The sequence below is a fragment of the Cetorhinus maximus genome, chromosome 2 (assembly GCF_964194155.1).
Source record: "Cetorhinus maximus chromosome 2, sCetMax3.hap1.1, whole genome shotgun sequence".
Lineage (NCBI taxonomy): Eukaryota > Metazoa > Chordata > Chondrichthyes > Lamniformes > Cetorhinidae > Cetorhinus > Cetorhinus maximus.
In genome coordinates this window covers 191,801,603-191,822,460 of record NC_135880.1, presented here as the reverse complement: position 1 = coordinate 191,822,460, position 20,858 = coordinate 191,801,603, and the positions used below count along the sequence as shown (strand labels likewise).

Here is a 20,858-nt window from a genome sequence, read left to right as displayed (position 1 = left end):
GTTTCTATGGAGATTCTCCTCATTGTCCACCAGAACTTCAGCAGATCCACTGACAGCCTGGAGAAATGGCCCTTTCTCTGTAGAGCTTCCAACATTGGGAGAATCCCTGGGAATATTCAACTCTGGGTGTTCCCAAATGTGGGTGGGATAGTATATGTGGAGGGTGGTTTTAAGGGAACAAAAAAGGGTAAACATTTTGGAGTAGACAGGACTGGTGAATTTAGGTGTAAGCTGAACGTTCAGCGGACAGCAGCTAAGCGTTTCCTTGCAGGCCCCACCTTGTTCTTTCAAGCGAATAATTTCCGTATCGGAACCAAAGCTGTTCCAAGCCGTGCAGTTGTAAATTGTCTGGAAGTCCGCACGTACGATGTTACTGATGGTCAGTGTGGAGATCACGCCTTCCTCCATGCTCACTGTCTCCACTGTGTAACGTCCTGAAGTCCCTGATTCTAGAACGTTCTCCTTCCATGACCAGGCCTGGGAGTATCCAGTAGAAGAAAAGGAGAGATTAGATTATCAACTGCTTTTGAAGACCATCAGGCATGATAGAACATTACAGAATTCCACAAGTATGTAGGAGCTGTAACTACTTATTTAACTGTGAAGTGCTTTGGGGCATCCAGGGGTTGGAAAGGTGTTCTAAAAATTGAAACGCTTTTTCTCTTAGTGCAAATATGCAAAGGTAGGCCATAAAGTTGGCTGGGATTCTCCTTGGGAATGTTGGGAATATATAATGGGGGATTATTTCCCATGCACTAGGAGCACACAAGTAGAAAATCCCACCTTAAAGACTAACTCATCTGAGATAGTTTTCCTGCTTGAGAAAGACATTTCGAATGGTCCCTTCCCTCCCCATTGGTAAATGCACTAGCTGGTAACAGATTGTTAGGGATGTTCCTACATCACAAATTGGCTCCAGTGTCTCCAGGAGACAAAGGGAAATGCAAAAAAAATTCTGACTGCTTCCTGATTGACTGCTGATAGTGACCCCTGAGGGACCACACAGATGTGGATATCAGACTCAGCTGCCTTGCACACGCTCCTTGGTCAAATAAACTACAGGCTGTGAGGTAAAATTTGAAAAGTATGGGGTGTGCAATTTGCTGATATGAGCTTCCAGCAGGCATCATGCTTCCTGGGATTTTAATCACTCCACCCTTGGTGGCAGTGCCTTCTACTACAAATGCCCAAACTCTGGAATTATGAAAGGGAAATCGTGTTTGACAAATTTATTAGAGTTCTTTGAGGAGGTCACAAGCAGAGTGGATAAAGGCTGAACCAGCCGATGTAGTGTCTCTGGATTTTCAAAAGGCATTTGATAAAGTGCCACTTAAAAGTTTACTACAGAAGAGCTCATGGTGTTCAGGGTAATACATTAGCGTGGATGAATAATGGGATAACTAACAGGAAACAGAGAGTCTGCAAAATAAGTCATTTTCAGGTTGGCAAACTGTAACTAGTGCAGTGCCACAGGGATCAGAACCAGTGCCTCAACCATTTACGATCTATATTAATGACTCGGATGACAGGACTGAGTGTACCATAGCTAACTTTGCTGACGATACAAAGATAGGTAGGAAGGCAAGCTGTGAGGAGGAGACAAAGAGTCTGCAAATAGATATAGATTGGTTTAGTGACTGAGCAAACATTTGGCAGACGGAGTATAATGGGGGAAAATCTGAGGTTGGTAGGCAGAATAGAAAAACAGAATGTTATTATATATCAGATCAGCCATGATCTTACTGAATGGTGTAGCAGGCTTGAGGGGATGAATGGCCTACTCCTGCTCCTATTTCTTATGCTCAGATGAATCCCCTCCCCAAACCTTTCCACTTCCTTACCTTTTTTCTACTCTTTTAAGCTACTCCTTAAAAACTACCCTTCCCTGTCCTAATATCTCCTTACATGATTCAATGTCAATGCTTTTTGTTTGATTACACTGCCTTGCGATGCTTTACCATGCTAAAGGTGCTTTATAGATGCAAGTTGTTTTTGGGAGGAGGTAGTGTGTGGTGAAGTGAAGACTCTGTCCATCAGGCTCTAGATTTGATCATAAAGATTGTTTAGGAGAGATGAGGGGCCAGCAGTGTCCAGTGTCTGCTGGACCATTACCCAGCACCAGTGGAGAGGAACGGAACCTGGGTGGAGACAGGGGAAATACTTAATACAACATTGAGTTGATCAAAGGCAAGTGTAGGTGGTGAGATCTACCGGGAGCACTCCCAGATGATTCACTAACATTTCTGCCCCATGCCCACTGTGTTGAGAACACATATCTGGGATTGGGAGGTGCCATGTTTCAGGCTGTGGCGTGATACTTCCACCATCCAACTTGCTGTGAGAGAGGATGCCAGTATCAACAAGAAAAATAGGAGGAATTGGCCAAAAAGATAAAATATCAAAGAACATAAATTATAATTGAGGCCATTTATAGAGCCCATAGTAAACCCAGAGCATTGAACCAAGAGTAAACCTAGACCATCGAGTACAGTGTAAACCTAGAGTAAACCCAGAGCATTGAACAAAGAGTAAACCTAGACCATCGAGTACAGTGTAAACCTAGAGTAAACTCAGAACATTGAACCAAGAGTAAACCTAGACCATCGAGTACAGTGTAAACCTAGAGTAAACCCAGAGCATTGAACCAAGAGAAAACCTAGACCATCGAGTACAGTGTAAACCTACAGTAAACCCAGAGCATTGAACCAAGAGTAAACCTAGACCATTGAGTACAGTGTAAACCTACAGTAAACCCAGAGCATTGAACCAAGAGTAAACCTAGACCATTGAGTACAGTGTAAATCCAGAGCATCGAACCAAGAGTAAACCTAGACCATCAAGTGAAGAGTAAACCTAGGGTAAACCCAAAACATTGAACCAAGAGTAAACCTAGACCATCGAGTACAGAGTAAACACAGATCATAGAATCCAGAGTTAACCTAGACCATCAAGTAAAGAGTAAACCTAGAGTAAACCCGGAGCATTGAACCAAGAGTAAACCTAGACCATCAAGTACAGTGTAAACCCAGAGTAAACCTGGAACCTAGTGTGAGCTGAATACACTGAATCTCAACAGGAGCCTCATGTCTTTATTCTGGGAAATCTCTCACAGGTCTCTCATCTGCTGAACAAACCAAGGGACTGAAAACTGCAGCTATTAAACCCTCCCAATGCACAGTCCATCATTATTAGAGGCAATCCTCCAGTCATCATTGGGTGAAGGCATCAGAGGAAACGTCCTAATTTTGACTCTCCACACGCTTCACTCTGTCTGCATTACTTTCATGAGCTGATTCAATTAGAGTGACAACTTAACATGCGGCCAATAATCATACACAGCAATGGCATTGTGTGCAGTCTGAGAGCAGGGATTCCCCCTCATTTTCTCACTCCCTCAAACTAATCAGCACGAAACTGAAATCAGTGCCAGTATATGTGACATTTGAGAGACCACACACCAACCATTCCTATTTCTGAAATGATTCAGTTTTATTTCTGCTGATGCATAAAGGCTTCTCACTGCAATAAAAAAGCCATTAGCCAGTGAACTAATTAGAAATCGAGCATCTGTACAGCTGTCACATGTTCTATATGTCTAATCACACATTGTATGGGCTGCAGCAAATGTTTCTCGCTGATAGTGCTGCATGGGGCTGTGCATCCAAAAATTATATCTCCTTTCATTTCCTTCGCTTTTCTTCCTTACAACTGTTATCTAATATTCTCGGCACTGCTGCTATGTTGATGGAGGCCTGTGTTATCGGGTGGGGGGGAACTGGCTGATTGGCTTTAGGAAGAGATGCAGAAAGGAATGGCCAACACTTATGGTATTAACACAGTCAAATGTCCCAGCTATGCTTGCCGGGAAAATGCGACACTGAACTGTATAAGAAGGCGGTATCATGACCAAAAGCTTGTCAGAGAGGTGGGTTTTAAGGCGCATCTTAAAGGAGGAATGAGAGATAAAGAAGTAGAGGAGTTTAGGGAGGCAGTTCCAGAGTTTAGGGCTCAGGCAGTTGAAGATTCCACCAATAGTGGAGGGATTCAAATCAGGAGCCTTGAAGAGGTCAGAATTGGAGAAGAGCAGAAATCTTGAAAGGTGCAGGGCTTTGGGAGGCTACCCACTCCCTTCTTAAAAATATCCTCCACTTTACGCTGACTGACACTCTGGTGCTTTGCATGTTCAATTTTCTCCTCACTTCCACTCCTGAAGGCGCTGCCTCTCACTGGGTAGTTCCACAGGGTCTAATGATTTGCTGCTCTTCACCCTGCCCTGCTCCGGCTGATTATGTGAAGAGATTAGAGAGACTAGTTGTTATGATCCAAGAATGCAGTTTCTCAAACAGTGCTGCAAGCGGATTCAACAGTAACTTTCAAAAGGTCTAGCGGATAACCACTTGAAGGGGGGAATTTGCAGGGTTATTGGGAAAGGGCAGAGCTGTGGGATTAACTGAGCAGCTCTTTCAAGGGGCCAGCATTGGCACAGTGGGCTGAATGGTCTCCTTCTGTGCTGTATGAATCTATAGTGCTAGTGTGTAACTTTCAGCCTAATGACTGCCCGACCCTGGAAAGCTGCCCACAACTTCCTGTTGATTGGCTTCAATAATTCTGGTCCCCATGCAGCCAGCAGTGATGAAGGGTGCTTGTTACCATGGCTCCACTCCTGGAACAGGACGCTGGACTTTGCCGGTGATACCAGCAGTGAGTGAATGGGCAGAGATATAACCTGCCACGAGTTTGTGCCCTAACAGACTCCTCAAAGGGCACACACTCTGTTGCTGCCTGAATATTTCTCACTGTTAAGCTGGTCCCCTACATTTTCTTCCTCAAATAAATAAAGAGAAACCATTTCCTCTGCCAGGGAATCCAGGTCAGAGGGCAGGGCACGTTTTCACATGACTATCAGAAATCTGGAACTAACTCCCCACGAAAGTGGAGGGACAAATTGAAACTCTCAATACTGAGGTTATTGAATAAAGGGATTGAGAGAGAGGAATCAAGGATGGGTCAAAGGAGTTAAGGTACAGATCAGCCTTCATCTGATTGAATGACGGAGCTGAATGGCCTCATTCTATCCCTACTTCCTTCCGAATAAATCATCCAGAGCGTTGCCTGTTTGCAGAGTACAGTTTGCACTAGAGTAGGGTTGCCAACTGTGATTAAATGTACTCCTGGAGGATTCACCATATGACTTTCCTTCACGCTCCAGCCATTAGTTGGCCAAACAGTTTTTTTCCCCCCATTTTCAATATTTTTATATCCGATAAAGAGAAATGCTCAAAGAAAATACCAAAGAAAACAATCTCTCTTAATGTCCCAACGATTTTCAATTCCTGGAGACTCCAGGCCAAACCAGGAGGGTTGGCAACCTTACACATGAGGTTGTAGCTCATAGGCAACACTCTCATTTTTAAGTCAGGAAGTTGTGGGTTCAAGTCCCACTCCAGAGACCTGAGCACAAAATTCAGGCTGACGCTCCAGTGCAGTACTGAGGGAGTGCTGCACTGTCAAGGCTGCTGCCTTTCGGATGTGAGGTTAAACTGAGGCCCTATCTCCCTGCTCAGGTTGATGTCAAAGACCCCTCAGCACTATTTTGAAGAACAGCAGGCGAGCTCTCCCCGGTGTCCTCGTCACCGATTGCTTGTGGGATCTTCCTGTGCGTAAATTGACTTTCATGTTTCCTACAACAGCAGTGGCGTGTTACGGGTCACTCAGGTCATCCTGATGTTCTGAAAGGCGCTACAGAAATGAAGTCTTTCCTGTCCATTGAGTTCAGCTCCCCACTTGACAGAATCATTGAGACACCGGCGAGGTTTTCTAACAGCGCACTGTAACCGACATAACAGGGCGAAAACGAGAAGCAACAGGGCGGCATTTTGTCTACAGGAGGAAGTGTCTATTTCGCTGAGTCACTCACTATTCGATCGGGAGGAGGCGTACTCCGGATGAAGCACTTGATCTGCCCTTTCTTGCCCTGTAAAGCGTGCTGCATCTGTGTGCTGGAAATGATGGGGGGCCCTGAAATCCAAAATAAAGATAAATCACACACACACACACACACACATATACACAAACCATTCATCAAACAACTTCATTAAATTAGACGTTACATCCATCACAGCCAACCATGTATTACACCCTCTCCAAAGGAACAAGCAACATCAGGGCACACTCCGCACATAATTAAACTGAATATAATTGCTGATTATTAGTAGTCTAATTAAAATAAATTTACATTTAATGAATATTTTAAGAGGTAATTGCACACACAATATGTAGCAAACAAACTTGCAGCAAATCTCTTCGCAAAGGTAACAAGTATATATTTTTTTCTCTTTGCTAGCTTCAGTGAGCAAGAATTGTGGGAACTTTAGTGAAACATGTCAAAGAAGCCTGCCAGGAGTGCAGGGGAAGTTTGATGTAAAACGTGTGTGACTGTGTGAACCATACGGAGTCCTCCCTCAAGGTTTCTGGTGATGTTTGATTTTGTTGGCCAGGAATGCCATTATTTTTCTGAAGAAATCATTTGAAAGCAATTTTTGTTTCCTCGACCAAATTTGAACGGAGCAATTTTATTTATTTTTCTCTTCTTCAGGGAGAGTATTTGACCTCAGAAGACACTGATTGACTAACACGTTTCTAGGCATGTTTGAACCTTGGACTAGTGGTCCTGCAAATGAAAGCTGGATGATAAACAGTGGGTAGTGTTAGAGAGGAGCTATGAGCAGTGTGCTGAAATCAACACTACAGTTCCTAACCTCACAGAGCAACAGACTCCAATCAAACACTCTTTTCTTGCTTAATGACAATGTTCTATTAATTTGATTAAATCTTATAACAGCAATGTAGTTTTGTTTATAGGGGTGTGTGGGCCTGTATGCATCAGTATATTGGTGCATGTTTATCTGTAAACCTATACGCAAGTGTCTGTGGACCTGTGTGTGCCAATCGTGTGATATCTGTTCCCATGTCTGTGTAGACATGGATGTAATGAAGTGCATCTGTGTGTCCATAAGTGTGTTCATATGAACATGCATGTGTGTGAGTTTTTATGTGTGTGTGTGTGTGTGTGTGTGTGTGTGCATGTGAACATGTGCTTTGTGGGCATATGTGTGCATGTAGCTCTGTGTGTGTGTGTACCTGTATGTGCGCATGTATATGCATGTATTTACATATGTATGTGTGAGTGTGTGGGTACATGTGTATGTGTGCATGTAGCTCTGTGTGTGTGTGTACCTGTATGTGCGCATGTATATGCATGTATTTACATATGTATGTGTGAGTGTGTGGGTACATGTGTGTGTGTGCATGTGTGAATCTCTGTGTGTGCATGTATATGCATGTGTGTGTGCATATGTGTGTGTCTGTGTGTTTGTGTGTTTGTGTGCGTGCGAGTATGGACAAAGCAGGCGGCTTGATTGGCACTTCATCCGCAAACATTCACTCCCTCCACCACCGATGCACAGGAGTAGCAGTCTGTACCATCTACAAGATACACTGCAGGAACTCACCAAGGCTTCTTCGACAGCACCTTCCAAACCCAAAACCACTACTATCTAGAAGGACAAGGGCAGCAGATAGATGGGAACTCCACCACCTGGAAGTTTCCCTTCAAGCCACTCACCATCCTGACTTGGAAATACATTGCTGTTCCTTCCCTGTTACTGGGTCAAAATCCTGGAATTCCCTTTCTAACAGCAGTGTGGATGTACCTACACCACATGGACTGCAGCGGTTCAAGAAGGCAGCTCACCACCACCTTCTCAAGGGCAACTAAGGATGGGCAATAAATGCTGGCCCAGTCAGCGAAGCCCACATTACAAGACTGAATAAAATAATTAAAAAAAGGATGTGTGTGCACTTGTGTGTGCACAAGTATATGCATTTGTGTGCATATGTATATGCCTATGTGTGCATATGTATATGTCTGTGTGTGTGTGTGTCTGCGTGCACGTGTGTGTGTGCATGCACCAGTGTGTGCACATGTATATACTTGTGTTTGCATATGTATATGTCTGTGTGTGTGTGTGTACCACTGTGTCTGTGCGTGTGTGTGTGTGTGAGCGGACACTTGTGTATGCATGTATATGCGTGTGTGTAGCTGTATGTGCCTGTATAAGCACAGGATGACTCAGTACATTACAGATTTGTAAACTGGGAACAGAGCAGTATTTTACCATTGACCGTCAGGCTGACCTCCCTCTCCCCAGCACCAACTCGCGGCACAACGGCCCTGCAGACATACTTCCCAGCATCCTCCTGAGCGACGGCCTTTAGAGTCATGATGTTGTCATTGCTGAGAACCTAAAGGAAGCAGAGGGGATGGTCAGAGTTCAATAACAGGAACGCGGCAAAGCACAATGGAAATTAACTCTCCATCGCTGTCTCTGGGGCATGTCCTCTCTGGTAGGTTGAGGCTGTGAGCTGTGTGAGCAGTTAAAAAACAGAAAATGCTGGAGAGACAGAGAAAGAGAAATCAGACAAGTCATGGCCCCTCACTGCCCTCAGACACCACTTCCTATTTTAGATGCTAATGGATCCATCGTCCACTTTCCACATTTTCCGTGCTTTTTTATTCCAATTTCCCAAACTCCCAAGGCAGAATTGTCAGGTCAGTGGGCGGATCCGGGATTGGCCGGAGAATGTGCCGCTGCCCGTGATTGGCCCATGGCCGCGACTTCACTCTGGTGAGCCAATTAAAACCCACCCAGTGTGAAACGCAGCACCCCAATGGTCGGGATGGGGCGGGGCCCTCTCAGCTGCCAGGTCTAATGGCGACCCGGCGGCCAGTTTAAAAACGGCCCAGGCAGGCCCCAGGAGGCTGCCATGGAAGAACGTCTCTTCTGCGTTTCTAATATTCACGTTATGGAGTTGAGTGCGGTTGGATTCGGCAGACGGGAGGGCAGGTCAGGTGGGCACCTGGACCCCCGCTTTTCGAATGAGTGTCTTGTGGTCCTCCTGGAGGAGGTGGCTGTCAGGAGGAACACTCTTGTCCCCAGAGTGGGGAAGCGAAGGCCACGGCATCTCACAAAGAGGTAGCGCTGGTTAGCAGCCATGATGTAGTGAGGCTCACATGGGTACAGTGCCGGAAAAGGTTTAATGACCTGCTGTGCTCAGGAAGGGTGAGTACCATGTTGGCATGGGTCAGCGAGTAGATTTGTTAAGGTATGGCCACCCCCCCCAGTGGAGCTCAGGGGTGCTAGAGTCTGAGTGTCAATTGTCAATGACACTGGAGCTGGCCAAGAGGGTGATCCCTGGCTGCTTGGACTGACTGCCTTGCAGTTCGAGGGCCACGACTTGGGTGTGCCCTGCAAGGTGTTCCTCAGCTGGGGTTGGCCAGGCTGCAATGGTAGAGCAGTGGACTAATCAATGCTTGTCTGTCCTTTCAAGAGAAGACAAGCCATAACCAATCAGAGAGGGCACGTCCAGGCGGAGGCCCCATCCAACCTGCTGCTGCTCAGCAGATTCGAGCAGGACGCTCTGGAGCTAGAGAGCCAGCACACTCCCCATTCACCCAGGCGTGGAGGGGCAGGGGTGCTAGACAAAGGTAAGAGTGTGGTGCACAGAAGGAGAGTTTCAGATTGTGTAACCATTCTAGTGTAGTCTCTTCATTGATGGGAGCCTCAAACCTGGAGTCTCTATTGATCATTGAAAGACGAGGGCACCATGATGCAGATCTCCACTGTCTCACCAGGGTGCTTGGCATGTACAGTGACAGTGTGATGACTTTAACTAAAGACGTGTCCTTGTTCTCCCTTTTAGGTTCACCAGCAGGCGTTCGCTCTCCGGACCCCAAAGGGCCACCCCTGACACTGGAGGACCACTGAGCTTCATTTGCCCCTGTGTCACACCCGCTCTCTGAACCAGGCACCAGCGCAGATACCAGCACCTCAGTGGGCATTAGATCAGCAGCTAGAATGTCATTGGTGAGGGCACTTCACACTCGCAGGCGGAGGCAGAGAGTGCCCAGGGAGCTTGCAATCGGAGGGCTGTTGGGGACCAGGGTGACGCTAGGTTGAAGGCTGATGATGAACCTCTGGAGGTGTCCATTAGGTGACAGATGCCAGATGTCCAGTGGGATGTGAGAGAGGATCTGGCAGAGATCCATGAGGGTCTGTGTGCCATGCGCTCCGTTGTGGAGAAGTCCATGGGGAGTGTGGGCATTGCGTTGACCCTCATGGCTGAGCGCACTGTCTCCTCCTTTGAGAGATTGGCAACTGTCATGGAGAAGAATCTCCAGGGACAGAATGAGGGGTTCCCGGGATAGCACTCGGACCTGCAAGCCCACACAATGGCCTCAGGCGGTCAGTCAGTGTGGAAGATGGATGAGGCACCCAGTATCCCAGCTAGGTGACCTCACGTTGATGCGTGAGCTGCTTGTCGTCTCCGTGGGCTCCTCTCAGGGCGTTCTGGACGACGGCAGCAGCTGCTCTGCCCGTCTTCCAGTGACCGTGCCATCTGATGAGGCTGCGATGACTGGGGTGATGCCAGCCATGGCACTGGCTGGTACCTCCCAGGCAGGGCCAGCACAGGCTCCACTGGCCAGAGGACGATTGCCAAGGTCATCGAGGCCAACAGGACCGCAGAGTCAGCGAGCTGTCTCAAATGCCGCTGCGAGCGTGGCGGGGGGGGTGGGGGGGAGGGAGTGGGGGGGGCATCAAGACGTAACACTCAGAAACATAAATTAGAGGCACCATGAGCACAAGGGGGGCAGGTCACGGGTGATTTTCTGTTCATTTATGTTTGGTTTGTATGTCTGCTGGTGTGGACAATAATTATAATGTCATAATGATTTCAATGTGACAATAACATTAAATTTGCTTTGGTTCTGATGGCCTGAGTATGCATCACATTTTTTTTTCCTGGTGCAGGGTACGCCAGTCTGTAATGCTGGACGTGAGTGGATGGATATTTCATTGCACAGGCACTGAGTGGACTTTGGCTGCAAAGGAAAGGGTCAATTCAGACACCCAGGATGGAGGCAGCAGCTCTGGCATGTGGTTGAAGCTGATCTTTGGCAACCTAGCTGAAGGAGCGTTGGATCAAAGCGCCCATGGTGTCCCTGCCTCCCTGGAGGTTACCGAGGTCTCCCTCCCCCTCAGCGTTCTCCTCATCGTGCTCCTCCTCTGACTCACTACTGGACTCATCATCTGTGGCCTGTGCAGCTGCATCAACATCCTCTTCCTCCAGTTGGTTCCCCCTTTGCCAGTGCCAGATTGTGGAGAGTGCAGCATGCAACCACTATCAGTGACACCCACTCTGGGGGGTATTGTAGTGCTCCCCCTGAATGGTCCAGGCATTGGAAGCGCATCTTGAGAAGACCCATGGTCCTCTCTATCACTGCCGTTTTGGAGGCATGACTCCTGTTGTAACACTGCTCTGCCTCTATTCTTGGCTGGTGGAGAGGCGTCATGAGTCACCATTTCAGGGGATAGCCCTTGTCAACCAGCAGCCATCCATCCAGCCGGGCTGGAGCACTGAAGAGCCCCGGCATCTGGGAGTGTCTCAGGGTGTAAGCGTCATGGGAGCTGTCTGGGTACCTTGTCAAACTTGCAGAATCTGCATCCCACACACTATCTGCACGTTCATGGAGTGGGATCCCTTCCTGTTGACGAAAGCACCCGGCTGACCTGCTGGTGCCTTGATGGCTACATGTGTACAGTCGATGGCACCCTAGACATGGGGGAACCAGCAATCGCTGCAAAGCCTCTGGCTCACTCAGCCTGGCTGGCCTCGTCCGTATGGAAATGAATAAATGTCATTATCCACCTGAACAGAGCTTCTATCACCAGCTTGACACAACTGTGGACAGATGATTGGGAGACTCCACACAGATCCCCCACTGACCCCTGGAAAGAGCCGAAGGCATAGAATTTGAAGGCCACTGTGACCTTCAGAGCCACTGGCATGGGGTGTCCACCCACACAGTTGCAGCTGATCTCAGGGCTGATCCTCTGACAGATGGAGGTCATGCTCGCCCTTGAGAGACGGATCCTCTTTCGGCATTGCACCTCGGACATATTGAGGTAGCTGCATCGCCGCCTGTAAACCCTGGCAGCAGGAAAGTGGCATCTTCTGTGGCCCCTTCTGGGGACTTCCTGTTGGTCCTGTGCCCCTTGTGCCTGCGCCTTTCCTCCCACAGGTCCCTCCCCTGGAAGCTGCATTGGGACACCTGGCCTCCTCTCCCTTCTGCCCCTCTCTTCCTCCTCAGAGGAGGAGGTGCCACCAGCGGAGACCACAATCCCCATTCCAGGTGTAAGGGAAGGCTGTCTGATACCTGGAAGGGTGAACACGGTCTGAATCCTCCGGGGGCCCTGCAGGCGTCAAGGAGAACTGAAATGAAGCCTGGAAATGCTAACAATGAAGATCAGAGATGGAGCTTCCAAGTACCAATAAGCAACCAGCTGCAAACTGTCTCCATAACTCCTCACTGCTCACACTGGCAATGCTGCTGACCCTTTTTATCACACCCTTGGATGAGGTTTAGCAAATTGTCGGCTGCCCGCCTGACTGTTTTGCCTGTGCGACGAGCACAAAATCACACAGGCAACGTAAAATCCAGCTTAGTTGCCTTTTTAATGGCCTTAACTGGCCTCGTAAATGATGGCGGATGCGTGTCTGATATCCACGCGCGCCCGCCGACCAAAATATTGCGCGATGATGTCGGGATGCTCGTCCAACGTCATCAGGCACTATTTTACGCTCGAGTGGATGGGGCGCGTGCCCGCCCGCTCAGGAAAACGTTCTGCCCCCAGTTTTTCTTTTGAATTCTGACTGACCTGTGGAGGACTGCGCTGCAACATCACCGCTCGCCACCAAGTGGTGCTGTTTGCTCATGTTTCACTCCATCAGTGGCCCAGTGAAAGGAATGAGGAAAACGAATGGCTGATTGTCATGCAGCGCTCTGAGAGTGCCAAGAGCCAGGGGTCACGTGGTGCAGGGGGCTGGGTGAAGGTGGGGGGGGGGGGGGGGGGGGGGGGGCTGCCATCTTTAGTGCACCCCGAAAGTTGTAGGCTGCCTGTCCCGGCTGGATAAAGGTCCCTGTCTGTGTCATTTGAAAGCGTGTTCAGTCTACGTAGGCGACCAAGATTTCTGCTCTATGTGTTGTGCTGGTAGACACAGAATTCCATGCCTAAATCCAGAAAGAAGGGGTGGGAAGACCTCCTTAGTGCAGTGACAGCATGCTCACCTCTGAATCAGGATGTTGTGGCTTCCAGTCACACTCCAGAGACTTGTGCATATAATCTAGGCAGGCACTCCAGAATGAAAAAAACAAAAAAACTACTGCGGATGCTGGAAATCCAAAACAAAAACAGAATTATCTGGAAAAACTCAGCAGGTCTGGCAGCATCGGCGGAGAAGAAAAGAGTTGACGTTTCGAGTCCTCATGACCCCTCAATAGAACTGAGTAATATTAGGAGAGGGGTGAAAATGATATTGAGTGAGTGTTGCAGTGACCAAGGATCCATCTTTCAAAAGCAACATTAAACAGAGGCCCTGTTTGCTGTCTCAGGTGGATGTGAAATGTACCATTACTCCTGGAAGAACCGGGGAGTTCTCCCTGGTGCCCTGGTCAATATTTTCCCTCAGCTGACATAGGGACATAGGCAATAAGAGCAGGAGTAGGCCATTCGGCCCCTCGAGCCTACTCTGCCATTCAAACAGATCATGGCTGATCTTTTACCTCAAGGTTATTTTCCCGCACCATCCCCATATTCCTTGATATCTTTAATATCTAGAAATCTATTGATCCCTGTCTTGAACACATTCAATGACTGACCCTCCACAGCCCCATGGGGCAGAGAATTCCAAAGATTAACAACCTCTGAGTGAAGAAATTCCTCCTCATCTCTTATTCTGAGACTGTGTTCTCTTGTTCTAAATCAGACTATCTAGTCATATATTACACTGCTGCTTTGTGGGAGCTTGCTGTGCGTTAAGTGATGGCCACGTTTCCTACATTATAACCGTGGTTACACTTCAAAGATGCTTCACTTGCCGTTAGGCACTTTAGGATGTCCTGAGGATGTAAAAGTGGATACGTTAATGCGAGAGGACATTATATTATGGAAATGATTCTTTAGAAACTGTCCACAGAGGGGACACACTGAGCTGTGTACCAGGAACAAGTTTGTCCTCAGACTGCATTTTATTGAACTGCTGAGTTTCCCACACAGGTTGCTGCAATTGGTAAAGGAGTCCTGGCAGATTATTGGACACAAGGGGGCACTGCAGATGGCTCTGGTCCATAACTCACCCAGTGTTCACACACGAGCACACATGCCCTTATCCCTTGGTTGGTGATCGGGAGCAGGGTCCCTGGCTGATCTTGTGATCTTGTCCCCCTTTTAACCTACAGACTCCTTGTGTCAGCTTACATTGCCCAATGTCCCATCCAGGAGACAGGAAGGAAAAAAGTATACATATATATATATATATATCTACTTCAGCCTGGCTACTTTATAACATTATTCTTTCTGTTTTTCAAAATGGACAATTGCTGGGCTGATAAAATGGCTGCAGCTGATCACATGCTGCTTTCTGGAAGATTCTGAGCTGTTTGAAATCAAACAAAGTCTAACACATCAAACCCCCTGGAATGTAATATGCCTTGTGTTCTATAAACATTCCAGCCAAGCCAACATGAAGGATAGTAGACACTAAGTCTGCAGCAGCCAGCTATGGACTAAGGTAGAGCTGTTTGTGACTCCGAATCTCCAATTGCTAATGGCCCCACCATGCTCCAAACCACAGTGTGTTTCAACAAGGGGCCTTGTTAGCTGAATTAGCTCAACATGAAACCAGGCTGTCACATGACTGAGACTTGAGCTGTCTGAATTCCTTTAATTATACAGCTTTTGAATGTTATCTTCCTTTGCGGTTTAACCTCCGAAGAGAACTGGACTCCAGGCTAGCAGCCTGTCTCTGACCCCCATCTCTCTCAGAGTGTGATCTCCAGAAAGAATCCTGTATTTTGCCTACAGAGTGAACTAATACCCAAGATACAAGAATACTTTGCTGCATCATCAACTGACTCAACTTGCAACCGAGTTCCTAGGACCAAGACCAGGAATTCTGCCAGAGAAAGCCTCCTAAAAGAACCTTCCTTGGACATTGATTCTGGACTCTGGTCTCAGGCGAAACCATAATTCTTATTTTTATTGTGGTCTTTGCCCTGAACCCCTTTCTTTCCCTTATTCCGCTTTTATTGTACGAATGCAAAAGGGGCAGATGTTGCAAAACCCCTTTCTGTGTTTTGTGTGTGTGTGTGTAAAATAAGCTACCCACCTTATTTTACCTTATCTTGAGATTGCTGTGGGGTTATTAATAGAGGATTGGATTACTCCAAACCCGAAGGGTTGGGGAAAATACACCACCACTTATAAAGGGGAATATCAAAACTCAAAAACACCTTTCTGTTTACGGACGGGTAGTGAGAAGAGAGATCAGAGCTGTTTAAATTAATCCCCCTTCTGTCCATAACAGCAACAACAGCTCCCAACTGAGACCAACATATTCAGGACACAACCTCTTCTGTCAAAGAAAATCACATGAAAGTGTGAAATAATTGGGCTGCTCAATTGATAACATCTGAAGGATCAGACTGGCCCCTGGGGCAGCATTCCTAGCACTGTAATCACAGAATGATAAATCATCAGTATAAGTGGGCAGGACAATGAGAAACCCTGAACACACCACGGAACCATCTTGCCATTCCCTCATTGGGTCAAAAGCCTGGAACTCCCTCTCTAACAGCACTGGGGGTGTACCTACACCACATGGACTGCAGCGGTTCAAGAAGGCAGCTCACCACCACCTTCTCAAGGGCAGCTAGAGATGGATAGTCAAATGTTGGACGTGCCAGTTAAGCCAGATCCTGAAAATTAATATTTCAATAAAAATTCATTGTACAAGCATCCCAACTAAAGTGAAACAATGGTGAAAGAATGCCCCAGAGAGTGAAAGAATGACTTTCCCACATCGGTCTCATCACACGGTGTCCCTGGCCTCACCCGCACTCGTGGGGATTGGATGGTAAATGGAGAAGGTGCAGAAGGGGGGTGGACAGGTCACCCCTGGGCATTACAACATGCCTGCTGACTGACCAGTACCAGTTTCCATACTCACCACCCCGGAGCCTCGCTTCATCCACACGATGGTGAGAGACGGGTTTCCAGTCCAGGCGCAGTTAAAGATGGCGCTCGAACCCAGGTCGACGGACAGAGACTGGGGCTCAGAAATCAGCCGGGGGCCAACTGCACAGGGAGAAGGGAGAGAAAAGTTGGTTGGAGGTGAAGGACGAGTCGGTGTACATTTTTAGAAAAGCTGAGGCAACATCCCAACAACAACTTGGATTTATATAGCATCTTTAATGCAGTAACACGTAGTCCCAATACGTTTCACAGGAACGTAATACAAGAACACAAGAAATAGGAACAGGAATAGACAATACGATCATGGCCGATCTTGGGCTTCAACTCCATTTTCCCACCCGCTCCCCATATCCTTTAATTCCCTGAGAGAGCAAAAATCTGTCCCAGCCTTAACCATATTCAACGATGGAGCATCCACAACCCTCTGGGGGTGAGATTCACAACCCTTTGAGTGAAGAAAATTTTCCTCATCTCAGTCCTAAACGATCGGCCCCTTAACCTGAGACTGTGACCCGCCCCTGTGGTTTAGACTCCCTGACTAATGGAAACAATCTCTCAGTGTCCACCCTATCAAACCTCTTCAGAAGTTTGGATGTTCCAATAAAATCGCCTCTCATTCTTCTAAACTCCAGTGAATATAGAAGCAATTTATTCAGCCTCTCATCATAGGACAGCCCCTCATCCCAGGGACCAATCTAGTGAGCCTTCACTGTACCGCCTCTAATGCAAGTACATCCTTTATAAAGCGTGGAGACCAACATTGCACACAGTACTCCAGATGTGGTCTCACCAAAACCTCTGCACAGAATATGATGCGGAAACACGTAAGGAGATGTGACCCACCTCCTGGAAAACTCAGTGAGCCTTAAATCAGGTTCCCGCCTGCATTGAGACAATTTGAATATGTTAATGACACACCTGTCTTTCCAGGATGGGAGATGGTAATGGGTGCAGGCGCTGGGTGAGAATTGCATTTTGTCTTTTCGATGGATTAACATCACCCCCACCAGGCCCTCCCCCTCCCTCCCAAAACTTTCCAGCCCCGAGACGTGGGCTTAATTTTGTGATGGCAACGATGCTGATGAAATGCCCAGCACCCCAGATATTGAGGAGGCAGTGTAGTTATTTTCTGCTATCTTCCAATTGGCAGACTGGGGAACGGCTGAGAGTTGGGAGATAGGGAGAATGACAAGTGCAGTTAAACACTCCTTACAGTACACATCGACGGTTCTACTGATGTTTGTACTTCCCAATGGATTCGACACGGCACAGGATACAGGCTCTGTAAAGAAGGTGTAGTCCACAATTGTCTCGTACGTCTCACCCAGAACTCCTCTCAGCAACTGACCAGCCTTTGCCCATCTGAAACACACAGCAAATCAAACACTAAATCAATAACCTGGGACTGAAGAAACCCGAATCATTGCATACATCCCAGTCTACTGTAACACTTTCATATAACCCACACCCTCACTGCAACACTTTCATATAACCCACACCCTCACTGCAACACTTTCATATAACCCACACCCTCACTGTAACACATTCATATAACCCACACCCTCACTGTAACACTTGCATATAACCCACACCCTCACTGTAACACTTCCATATAACCCACACCCTCACTGTAACACTTTCATATAACTCACACCCTCACTGTAACACTTTCATATAACCCACACCCTCACTGTAACACTTTCATATAACCCACACCCTCACTGTAACACTTGTATATAACCCACACCCTCACTGTAACACTTTCATATAACCCACACCCTCACTGTAACACTTTCATATAACCCACACCCTCACTGTAACACTTTCATATAACCCACAGCTTCACTGTAACACTTGCATATAACCCACACCCTCACTGTAACACTTTCATATAACCCACACCCTCACTGTAACACTTTCATATAACCCACACCCTCACTGTAACACTTTCATATAACCCACACCCTCACTGTAACACTTTCATATAACCCACACCCTCACTGTAACACTTTCATATAACCCACACCCTCACTGTAACACTTCCGTATAACCCACATCCTCACTGTAACACTTTCTTATAACCCACACCCTCACTGTAACACTTTCATATAACCCACACCCTCACTGTAACACTTTCATATAACCCACACCCTCACTGTAACACTTCCGTATAACCCACAGCCTCACTGTAACACTTTCATATAACCCACAGCCTCACTGTAACACTTTCATATAACCCACACCCTCACTGTAACACTTTCATATAGCCCACACCCTCACTGTAACACTTTCATATAACCCACACCCTCACTGTAACACATTCATATAACCCACACCCTCACTGTAACACTTTCATATAACCCACACCCTCACTGTAACACTTTCATATAACTCACACCCTCACTGTAACATATTCATATAACCCACACCCTCACTGTAACACTTTCATATAACCCACACCCTCACTGTAGCACTTTCATATAACCCACACCCTCACTGTAGCTCCATGATATAACCTACACCCTCACTGTAATGCCCAGGTATAACCCACAGCCTCATTGTAACACCCAGATATAACCCACACCCTTTTGCAATACCATGATATAACCCACACCCAGGACATCACTGCAGGAGTTTCTCGGCACAACCATCTTCAGCTATTTCATCAATGACCTTCCTTCCAACATAAGGTCAGCAGTGGGGATGTTCACTGATGATTGCACAATGTTCAGCACCGTTCGTGACTCTTCAGACACTGAAGCAGTCCATGTCCAAATGCAGCAAAACCCGGACAATACCCAGTCTTGAGCTGACAAGTGGCAAGTAACATTCGTGCCGCACAAGTGTCAGGCAATGACCATCTCCAACAAGAGAGAATCCAACCATCGCCCTTTGATGTTCAATGGCATTACTGTCACTGAATCCCCCACTATCAACATCCTGGCGGTTACCATTGACCAGAAATTGAACTGGACTAGCCATATAAATACTGTGGCTACAAGAGCAGGTCAGAGGCTAGAAATCCTGCAACGAGTAACTCACCTCCTGACTCCCCAAAACCTGTCCGTCATCTACAAGGCACAAGTCAGGATTGTGCTGGAATACTCTCCATTTGCCTGGATGAGTGCAGCCCTCACAACACTCAAGAAGCTTGACACCATCCAGGACAAAGCAGCCCACTTGACTGGCACCACATCCAGAAACATTCACTCCATCAACCACCAATGCACAGTAGCAGCAGTGTGTACCATCTACAAGATGCACTGCAGGAATTCACCTGGGCTCCTTCGACAGCATCTTCCAAAACCACGACCACTACCACCTAGAAGGACAAGGGAAGCAGAATGATGGGAACATCATCACCTAGAAGTTCCCCTCCAAGTCACTCACCAACCTGACTTGGAAATGTATCACCGTTCCTTCAATGTCACTGGGTCAAAGTTAGGAACTCCCTTCCTAACAGCACTGAGTGTACCTACACCACATGGACTACAGCAGTTCAAGAAGGCAGCTCACCACCACCTTCTCAAGGGCAATTAGTGATGGGCAATAAAAGATGGCCCAGCCAACAAAAACCACATCCCATGAATGAATAAAAAAACCCCCACACCCTCACTGTAACATTGTGATATAACCCACACCCTCACTGTAACATTGTGATATAACCCACACCCTCACTGCAACATTGTGATATAACCCACACCCTCACTGCAACATTGTGATATAACCCACACCCTCACTGCAACACTGTGATATAACCCACACCCTCACTGTAACATTGTGATATAACCCACACCCTCACTGCAACATTGTGATATAACCCACACCCTCACTGTAACATTGGATATAACCTACACCCTCACTGTAACATCATGATATAACCCACACCCTCACTGTAACATTGTGATATAACCCACACCCTCACTGTAACATCATGTTATAACCCACACCCTCACTGTAACATTGTGATATAACCCACACCCTCACTGTAACATCATGTTATAACCCACACCCTCACTGTAACATTGTGATATAACCCACACCCTCACTGTAACATTGGATATAACCCACACCCTCACTGTAACATCATGTTATAACCCACACCCTCACTGTAACATTGTGATATAACCCACACCCTCACTGTAACATTGGATATAACCTACACCCTCACTGTAACATCATGTTATAACCCACACCCTCACTGTAACATCATGATATAACCCACACCCTCACTGTAAACCGTGATATAACCCACACCCTCACTGTTACACCCAGATATACCACACACCCTCACTGTAACAACATAATATAACCCACACCCTCTCTGTAACAGCCAGATATAACCTACACCCTCACTGTAACACCATTATAAACCCACTCCTTCACGGCAACGCTCTGATTATAGCCCACACTCCTCACTGTAATACTCTGAATGCCCCACATGCATAATTCCAACACCATGAAATGCCCCACATCCCTTACTGATTTAACTCACTCCCTCACTTTAAAATCATGAATACACTGTCACATTCCAAAGTGTACACCTCCCATTTACACCCATCAGTATAACTTTCCCTGTTGCAGTCCTCACTGTAACACTTACTGTTACATTTCTCACTGTAACACTAATTGTTACGGTCCTTATTGTAACACCTCACTGTAGCACTCTCTTTTCCACCCCTAACTGTGACACTCCTTGTTACA

General features: G+C 47.1%; 1 protein-coding gene across 1 annotated transcript in view; it reads right to left on the bottom strand.

Moving 5' to 3' along the window:
- The window catches only part of kirrel3a (kirre like nephrin family adhesion molecule 3a), a 611,527-nt gene that overhangs the window by 42,243 nt on the left and 548,426 nt on the right, over window positions 1-20,858 (bottom strand). Inside the window, exons 7-11 of the mRNA XM_078558764.1 lie at window positions 17,368-17,516; window positions 16,129-16,256; window positions 8,178-8,304; window positions 5,918-6,018; window positions 279-477 (exon numbers count right to left, since the gene is read on the bottom strand). Coding sequence (XP_078414890.1) covers window positions 279-477; window positions 5,918-6,018; window positions 8,178-8,304; window positions 16,129-16,256; window positions 17,368-17,516 — 704 coding nt within the window. The remainder of the gene's footprint in view (window positions 1-278; window positions 478-5,917; window positions 6,019-8,177; window positions 8,305-16,128; window positions 16,257-17,367; window positions 17,517-20,858) is intronic.